This window comes from Scylla paramamosain, chromosome 12 (genome assembly GCF_035594125.1).
Source record: "Scylla paramamosain isolate STU-SP2022 chromosome 12, ASM3559412v1, whole genome shotgun sequence".
Taxonomy (NCBI): Eukaryota; Metazoa; Arthropoda; class Malacostraca; order Decapoda; family Portunidae; genus Scylla; species Scylla paramamosain.
In genome coordinates, this window is record NC_087162.1 from 18,400,448 (window position 1) to 18,410,447 (window position 10,000).

A 10,000-nucleotide genomic window follows, 5' to 3' on the forward strand; every position below is an offset into this window, starting at 1 on the left:
TTATCGCGCGCTCCCCGCCACACACGCACAGCCATTCGTTTGCACTTTCGTCAACAGTATACAAACATGGCTTCTCTGATGTACAGGCAAGCAGTCGCTGCTCTGCACTTTATTACAAGTTTTGTAAATCACAGACGAGTGAGACAGATTAAAATGGTATCCAGCGTGCAGTAGTAGAGAAACAGAGACCTTCCAAAGTACAAATATCTATCGAGCCATGCGAGCCACTGCTTACTGTTATATATCCACAAATTATAAGTAACGACATGTGAAATTAAGCGATTTTATACTTTTCTTTTTTTTTCTGAAACAATAAGGTTTACTTAGCATATCTATATTATAAACAATGGATTTTCATTTGACGACAAAAGTTGACGACAACCCTCCTGCGTGAAGACGACCACTTCCGTGTGACGATGCAGACGGAAAAGACGCAACGAGGTAAAAGTTGACGGGAAAAAAATTGATGGAAAATGTGTTAGTGTGACGGTGCCTTAAGGATGTAAACACTGAGACAAACTGACAAACAAAACAACAACAATAAAGAGAAACAAATAATGGAAGATCGTAAAGATAATTCTCTCTCTCTCTCTCTCTCTCTCTCTCTCTCTCTCTCTCTCTCTCTCTCTCTCTCTCTCTCTCTCTCTGTCTATCTCTCTCTCTCTCTCTCTCTCTCTCTCTCTCTCTCTCTCTCTCTCTCTCTCTCTCTCTCTCTCTCTCTCTCTCTCTCTCTCTCTCTCTCTCTCTCTCTCTCTCTCTCTCTCTCTCTCTCTCTCTCTCTCTCTCTCTCTCTCTCTCTCTCTCTCTCTCTCTCTCTCTCTCTCTCTCTCTCTCTCTCTCTCTCTCTCAAATACTACATTTTCTTTTTTTTTCCAAGGGAAGTACTTGCATTAGGTTATTACATCAAGCTCTCGTATATTGAAATCCGTCCTAACCTAAATGACCCAAATCCTGAGCTCGTAAGTGACCTTTACTTTTATTGACTGAATATCTTATGTATAGACGAAACACAAATATTATTCTACAGTACAACTTATCTATATACAAATAATCTTCATGATGTAGTCTTATTAGGGCGGGGGGCTTACATCAACCTTGGAAGTTCGCGTTATTAATCTGGGCACGTATTCTGAAATTTTCTTCCTTTGGGACTTCCAGTGACACAGAGATAAATTGTCAGGTTCTCATGGCAATGATGGATGATGTTGTGGAGACTGAGGTGCTGTGTTCCTGATACTTTCAAAACTTTCTTCTCTCGTCAGGACAATTTTCCAAGGCCCACGGAAATGATCGATTAGCTGGGTTCTCTCTCTCTCTCTCTCTCTCTCTCTCTCTCTCTCTCTCTCTCTCTCTCTCTCTCTCTCTCTCTCTCTCTCTCTCTCTCTCTCTCTCTCTCAACTGGTTGCAGCCCCAAAATTCAGTTATTCACTTATGTCTCTGTCTCTCTCTCTCTCTCTCTCTCTCTCTCTCTCTCTCTCTCTCTCTCTCTCTCTCTCTCTCTCTCTCTCTCTCTCTCTCTCTCTCTCTCTCTCTCTCTCATTACGTTTGTATGTATGTATTTGTCTTTCTATCCATTTATCTATCCATCTGTCTGTCTATTTATATTCATTTATCTGTTTACCTATCTATCAGTCTATTTACCCTTCCACCCATCCATCTATTTCCATATCTTGTGAACAGTATTGCAGCGTGACCACACAGCTGCGGCTCCAAAACTTCAATCAACAAATCTCTCTCATGAACTAACTCCTCCTTTCACTTCCTCAGGAGGTTCACGTCCCTGGCCGGAAGAATGCTGTGGTAGCGAGACTGACCAGCTCCCCGAAGACAATGCCTCCGCCTCCACCACCACCTCGACCATCGCTGCCGCCGCCGCTGCTGCTGCAGCTACACTCCACTCCCCGCAGCAGCACCACCACCAGTACCTGGCCGAGCACCACCACTCCCTGTACCCAGGCCTGCCTGCGACGCTGTCAGGAGAGCCGCGGCCCTCTCAACTTTTGGAGGATGATCTCAAGGAAGTGCTTGCGCGAGGCTCCAAGGTAAAGTTATGGCCTGTATTCAGAAACGCTTTGCTCTCTCACCACGACCATTTTCAAAGGCCATAGATATGATTAGCCGAATCCTCAAGACTGTTTCTCCTGTTAATAATGTAGAAATTTTGTTAATCTGTCACTAGAACCGTAAAAACACCTTTTGAATGTCGTGGAGGTGCGGCACAGGAGTGTTTCAGAATATAGTGCTATAAGGGAGGTGGTAATAATACTGCACGGATGATAATTGGTGGCAGGGAATGAGGGAGGGAACGAGCTGAAAAGGAAGTGCAAGAGGAGCACGTGGACTTGATGGAGGAAGTTCGTGTGTTTATTAGTGCTGAACTGGTGTTTTTGTAAAAGTCTTAGTAGTGGTGATGGTAGTTGTAGTTGTTGTTATAGTTGTAGTAGTAGTTGTTGTAGTAGAGGTATTATTGTTATTATTATTATTATTAGTAGTAGTAGTAGTAGTAGTAGTAGTAAAAGCAACAGTAATATTTAGTAGTAGTAGTAGTAGTAGTAGTAGTAGTAGTAGTAGTAGTAGTAGTAGTAGTAGTAGTAGTAGCAGCAGCAGCAGCAGCAGCAGTAGCAGTGGCAGTAGAAGTAATGTTGTCATGGGGAAAACTAGAACTAATGCAGCAATGGCCGTGAGGTGACATTGTGCCTTAAGGTCCAGGCGGCTTGTCCTTCGGTCTGTCAGACGTGGGCTCGAACTCCGGTCACGTCCACCTTCCCTTATTTATAATATATTGATTCCTTCATCACAGCCATTGCAGTAGTAGTAGTAGTAGTAGTAGTAGTAGTAGTAGTAGTAGTAGCACCAGCAGTAATAATGTTTTGCAGTAGCAGCTGTTGTTATCGTTGTTGTTGTTGTTGTTGTTGTTGTTGTTGTTGACAGAACACGACCTTGCCACACAAACATACTCCTCTGCCAGGTTGCAACTGTCACCAAGGCCTAAGGAATGCACAACCGATCCTCACTGTCATTGCATTCCCTGCGTGTTGTAAAGGAGACTGAAAAGGGCAGAGCAAGGGAATTAGACATGCCCTTCTTCTGTATTATTATTCCTGCAGCGATACAAGGCCACCCAGCCGCCTTGAGGGATGATGGTGTGTTTATATGTGTGTGTGTGTGTGTGCGTGTGTATGTGTTCAAGTTATATAGTGGTATTGACAATGATACTAGCAGCAGTAGTAGTAGTAGTAGTAGTAGTAGTAGTAGTAGTAGTAGTAGTAGTAGTAGCAGTATATGTATGTATGTATGTATGTATGCATAAGTATGGGTTATACTGCTACAATGATAGTGATAATAATAATAATAATGACAATAATAATAATAATAATAATAATAATAATAATAATAATAATAATAATAATGATAAATAGGACAAAAACAATATGGATGATAAAGATAATAATAATGATAGTAATAATAATAATAATAATAATATTGATAATAATAATAATAATAATAATAATAATAAGAAGAAGAAGAAGAAGAAGAAAGAAAAAGAAAAAAGAACACTAATGATGACGATTGTACTAGTAGTAGTAGCAGCAGCAGCAGCAGCAGCAGCAGCAGCAGCAGCAGCAGCAGCAGCAGCAGCAGCAACAACAACAACAACAACAACAACAACAACAACAACAACAACAACAACAACAACCGCAGCAGCCAAATTAACAACACACACCTGCTTGAGAGCCCCAGTAAGACGGAGGTGTGCAGGACAGGAAGTCACGCCTTGTCTCATTGCGAGACTGAGATACACGCGAGGGGTTCCCAGTCCCTCGCCTCGTGCCTCTTGCTTGTCGGCTTCCACAATACACTGAGAAAGGGGTGGCAGGATTCTTTCAGACCTGGTGCGGAGTGCGTGTGGCTGGGCCGTGTGTATGTAGTAGCAGAGTTGAAGAGTTAGTGGTGGTTTGTAGTGTTGCTGTTGTTGTTGTTGTTGTTGTTGTTGTTGTTGTTGGTGGTGGTGGTGGTGGTGGTGGTAGTAGTAGTAGTAGTAGTAGTAGTAGTAGTAGTAGTAGTTGTTGTTGTTGTTTTTGTTGTTACATAAGAACATAAGAACATAAGAAATAAGGGAAGCTGCAAGAAGCGACGAGGCTTACACGTGGCAGTCCCTGTATGAAACACTCCTACCTATTTCCACCTATCATCCCCATCCATAAACTTGTCTAATCTTCTCTTAAAGCTCTCTAGTGTCCTAGCACTAACTACATGATTACTGAGTCCGTTCCACTCATCTACCACTCTATTCGAGAACCAATTTTTTCCTATCTCCTTCCTAAACCTAAATTTTTCAAGCTTGAACCCGTTATTTCTTGTTCTACCCTGGTTGCTGATCCTAAGAATTTTGCTTACATCTCCCTTGTTATAACCCTTATACCACTTAAAGACCTCTATCAGGTCCCCTCTTAACCTACGTCTCTCTAGAGAATGTAAATTTAACCGCTTCAACCTCGCTTCGTAAGGAATACTCCTCATCCCCTGTATCCTTTTAGTCATTCTCCTCTGTACTGATTCTAATAGACCTATATCTTTCCTGTAATGTGGGGACCAGAACTGCACAGCGTAGTCTAGATGAGGTCTGACCAGCGCCAAGTATAACTTTAATATTACTTCCGGCCTTCTACTTTTAACACTCCTAAAAATGAATCCTAGTACCCTATTTGCCTTGTTTCTGGCTTCTATGCATTGTTTCCCTAGACGGAGTTCAGAGCTAACTATAACTCCTAAATCTTTCTCGTACCCTGTACCTACCAGAGTTTGGGTGTTTAATGTGTACCTATTGTGTGGGTTTCCTCTACCTACGCTAAGCACTTTGCATTTATTGATATTAAATTGCATTTGCCATTTATCCGTCCATTCATTCATTCTATCTAAGTCTGTCTGCAAGGCGATGGCATCCGCTTCTGACCTAATTAATCTACCTATCTTTGTGTCATCCGCAAATTTACTAACATCGCTATTAATTCCACTATCCAAGTCATTGATATATATTAGAAATAATAATGGCCCTAATACTGATCCCTGTGGCACCCCACTAATGACATGACCCCACTCGGATTTCGAGCCGTTTATTAGCACTCTCTGTCGCCTGTTACCAAGCCATGACCCTATCCAACCTAACACCTTCCCATCTATCCCGTGCGCCCTAACCTTTCTCAGGAGCCTTTGATGGGGCACCTTGTCGAATGCTTTACTAAAGTCCAGATATAAGATATCATAACTATCACCATTATCTACTGCCTCGTACACCTTACTGTAAAAACTTAACAAGTTTGTCAGGCAAGACTTCCCCTTCGTGAAGCCATGCTGTGACTGATTTATCAAGTTATGTTTGTCTAAATGTTCCCTAATGTTCCTGGCTATTATTGACTCTAACATTTTACCTACAACTGAAGTTAAGCTGACAGGTCTATAATTAGACGCTAAAGTTTTATCCCCTTTCTTAAAGATGGGTACTACATTAGCCTGCCTCCACATTTCTGGTACCTCACCCGACTCCAGTGATTTCCTAAAGACAGAAACTAACGGCTCACTAATAATCTTTTTACATTCCTTCAGTACTCTGGGATATATTTCATCAGGTCCTGGTGACTTGAACTTTTTTAGCCTATCTATCTCCTGCTCCACTATCTCCCTAGTTATGGAAATATCCGTCAGCTTCTCATTCTCATCTGCTCTAAACACCTGTTCACTATCTGGCATATCCTGCATGTTTTCCTGAGTGAAGACAGTTAAAAAATAATCATTCAGAAGTTTACTAACCTCCTCCCCAGAACTAACCAGCTCCCCATCTGCTGCCTTTAATGGACCTACAGTATCCTTATTTTTCGTCCTGTATACCTGATAAAATCCCTTGGGGTCCGTCTTCGCCTGGCTGGCTACCTTTAATTCATAATTTTCCTTAGCTTTCCTCGTTAACTTCCTGACTGTTCTAACTAATTCATTATACTGTGTCCTTAAAACTTCCTCACCTGCCCTTAATCTCTTATATATACTTCTCTTACGCCCTATATAATGCTTTAACCTAGCAGTCATCCATTTAGGGTCATTTTTTTGTGATCTTATTGTTTTATACGGGATATTTGCTAATTGACCTGTATGAACTTTATCTACGAAATATTTATACAATTCATCTACATTTACTTCACCTAAACCCCTCATCTCGTTCCCTACCATCTCTCCCCTCCCTCATCAACTCGCCTCGACCTTACCTCTCTCATTTCAGCATGACCTGACATTCCAACATACTCACGCCTATCTCCCCCTTCCTCTTTCCTCCTCCCTTCTGGAGCCTCACCTCACCTCCCTCATCCTGCCTTATCTCTCTGAACTCCGTCCCTGACCTGACCTCACCCTGCATCCCTTGCCAGTCCACTCCTTGGAGGTACCTTTTTAATTCTTCAAAATCTGCTCTCCTAAAGTCAGGTATTTTACTAGTGTTTTTATTTCTAACAGTTTCTTCCCATTCTAGATTGTACCTAATTTCCCTATGGTCACTGTTACCTAGCTGTCCTCCAACCTCTACCTGCGTGACTGCTTCCTCCCTGTTAGTAAGAATTAAATCTAGAATATTATTCCCCCTTGTGGGTTCTACGACTACCTGTTTTAAAAAATTATCCTGAATTACCTTAAGGAATTCCTCTGCTTCCTTGTTACCCACAATCAGGCTCCAGTCGATATTCCTAAAATTACTCGTAAAATCTCCTACCACACATACCTGACTGTACCTGCCTGCTCTATTTAATTCCTGCCACAGTGAGGTGTTAATTTCCTCTGTACTGGTCGGTGGTCTGTAAACTACCCCTAGTACTACTGACTGCGATCCTTCCTTAATATCTACCCATATCGACTCTGCTTTGTTGTCTGTTTTAATTCTATTGTTCATACAGCACTGTAATGTGTCCCTAACGTATAACGTGACACCTCCTCCTCTCCTGTTTTCTCTATCTTTATAGAACATTGTATACCCATCTATCTTAACCTCTGGATTAAATACTTTTCCTGACATATCTAACCAAGTTTCAGTTAAAGCAATGATATCAAATTTCTCTACACTCGCTAATCCTCTAAGCAAGTCTATTTTATTCAGAATACTTCTACAATTTGTGTAGTAAACACTTAAGCTATTTCTCACCATCCCTAAGCTGGCTTCCTTTCTAGATTTAACTAATTTGCCCCTTGCCTTCTCCTCACTACCCCTTCTTCCCTCCCGACTAACGAAAAAAGTGCTGGAGTTATAGTTGTTGTTGCTGTTGTTGTAGTAGTGGTGGTGGAATGTATATAATAATGATAAGAGTAGTAGTTGTAATAGTGGCAGCAGCAGCAGCAGCAGCAGCAGTAATAGCAGTAGTATTGGTAGTAGTAGTAGTAGTAGTAGTAGTAGTAGTAGTAGTAGTAGTAATAATAATAATAATAATAATAATGATAATAATAATAATAATAATAACGACAAAAACAACAACAAAAACAACAACAACAACAACAACAACAACATCACTAATACCACCATCAACACCAGCACCAGCAACAAAACACAACCAATCAACCAACCAACCAAAAATGCCCATCTTCTCTTTCAGTCTGGCGTGGGCGTGTTACTTCCCCTGGTGGGCGTGGTGGTGGGTGCGTGGGCTCTAGGAGCGTGGGGGGCGTCGTGGGCGTGGCTAGTCATCAGTGTGGCCTTCACGTGGGCGCTGGTGACGGGGGCGCTGCAGAGGGCGGCCCAGGATGCTGCAAGGTAAGTATGGATGATAGGAGAGAGGGAGAGGGGAGGATCTGAAGGTGTTAGAGGAAAAGAGGGGAGAAATGAGGGATTTGTCAGGGTGGAGTGGGAGGGGGAGCGGGAGATGGCCTAGGGGAGGGAGTAGAGGATCAGAGTATTGGAGGAAAAGAGGGGAAGAATGAAAGGGGTGTATGTCAGGGTGGAGTGAAGGAAGGGAGGGACGAGAGGGCTTTTGGAATAGAAGGAAAGAGGGGGAAGAAAGTGAAGGATTTTAAAGTGCTGAAGGAAAATAGGGGAGAAATGAAAGGTATCTGTCTGTGAGAAGTGAAGGAAAGGAAGGAAAGAAGGAAGTGTTTGGAGGAAAAGAGGAGAGGAATGAGAGGGTTGTAAGACGGTGGAAGGAAGTAAAGAGGGAAAAGAGGAAAGGAAGTTAAGATTTTAGGGAGAAAGAGATGAGGAATGAGATAGTGTTCAAGATTAAAGAGAAAGAGGGGAAAACTGAGAGGGTCTTGAAATTTAGGAGGGAGGGAAAAGAGGGGAGGAATGGAAGAGCATTAAGATTGTAGAGGGAAGAAGGGGAGGAGTGAGGGGTTACAGGTTGAAGGGGAAGAGACAAAGGTTAAGGAGGCCTTGAGAGGGTGAAGAGAAAGAGGGGGAAATAAGAGAGGATCTTGTGTTGGGAGGGAAAGAGGGGAAGGAGGGAAAGGATGGAGAGAAGAAGGGGAGGATGAAAGGGGCTTGTATTGGAGGGAAAGGGAGGGGAGGGAGCGAAGGGATGGAGGAAAGAAGGGAAGAATAAGAGGACCATGTGGTGGGAGGGAAAGAGGGGAGGGACGGAAGGGGTGAAGAGAAGAAGGGGAAAATAAAAGGAGCTTGTAGTAGAGGGAAACGGAGGGGAGGGAGGGAAGGGGAGGAGAGAAGAAGGGAAGAATGAGAGGATCTTGTGGTGGGAGGGAAAGAGGGGAGGGAGGGCAGGGATGGAGAGAAGAAGGGGAGGATGAGAGGATCTGGGAGGTTGAGATGAGGGAGAAGAGGGGAGAGAGGGGAGAAGGGAGCGAAAAATGAAAGAATCTTTGGGAGTTTGGGATGGAGGGAACGAAGGGAGGGTCTTACAGGGTGGAGGGAATGAGGGAAGGCCTTGGAGAGATGGAGGGAAAGGAGAGCTGAGGGAAAGAAGGGAATATCCTGGATTAATGCAATTAGGAACAGTTTTCTGTCTCATACTTTCTTTTCTTTCTCGCTGGCTTGCATTGCTTTCTCTTTGTTTTTATGTGATGCAATTTGATATTCTTTTCCTGTTTTCTGTTTTCTTTTTCTTCTTTGTCATCTGTTCATTAATCTTCTTTTTTATTTTATTTATTTATTTTATTTTTTTATTAATCATACTCATATGTTGCAATTAGATATATTTTAGTGTTCTTATTTACTTTGCCTCGATTTTATTCGTCTCTCTTTCTCTGTCTGTCTGTTCATCTCTCTCTATTTATCTATCTACGAATATCATATATATATATATATATATATATATATATATATATATATATATATATATATATATATATATATATATATATATATATATATATATATATATATATATATATATATATATATATATATATATATATATATATATATATATATATATATATATATATATATATATATATATATATATATATATATATTATATACATACATACATACACACAAATATGTGTAGTTTTACCTCTCTCTCTCTCTCTCTCTCTCTCTCTCTCTCTCTCTCTCTCTCTCTCTCTCTCTCTCTCTCTCTCTCTCTCTCTCTCTCTCTCTCTCTCTCTCTCTCTCTCTCTCTCTCTCACACACACACACACACACACACACACACACACACACACACACACACACACACACACACACACACACACACATAAACAAACGTAAACAATCTACCCGTATATCTGTCTCTATTTATCTATCTGTCTGTCTATCTATCTAGCTATCTCTCTGTCTATCTGTCTATCTAATTGTCCATTTCTCTGTTTTCCTTTTTTTCTTTTTTTTTCTTTTCCATTTTTCCATATCTCCATCTTTTTTTGTGTCTTTATTCAAGCTAGCCATTTTTCTTATATCTATCCAACCAACCGTCAACCTTTCTTTCTATTTATCTATCTATCTATCTATCTATCTATTTATCTTTCTTTCTTTCTTTGCTTCTTTCTTTCTTTCTTTCTTTCTTTCTATAATTCT

The 10,000-nt window shown here is 41.3% G+C and overlaps 1 protein-coding gene across 4 annotated transcripts in view; it reads left to right on the forward strand.

Moving 5' to 3' along the window:
- The window catches only part of LOC135105805 (uncharacterized), a 105,453-nt gene that overhangs the window by 67,208 nt on the left and 28,245 nt on the right, over nt 1-10,000 (forward strand). For all 4 annotated transcript variants that reach the window (XM_064014349.1, XM_064014352.1, XM_064014350.1 and 1 more), the window contains 2 exons: nt 1,768-2,042; nt 7,626-7,783. In XM_064014349.1, the coding sequence (XP_063870419.1) occupies nt 1,768-2,042; nt 7,626-7,783 (433 nt within the window). The remainder of the gene's footprint in view (nt 1-1,767; nt 2,043-7,625; nt 7,784-10,000) is intronic.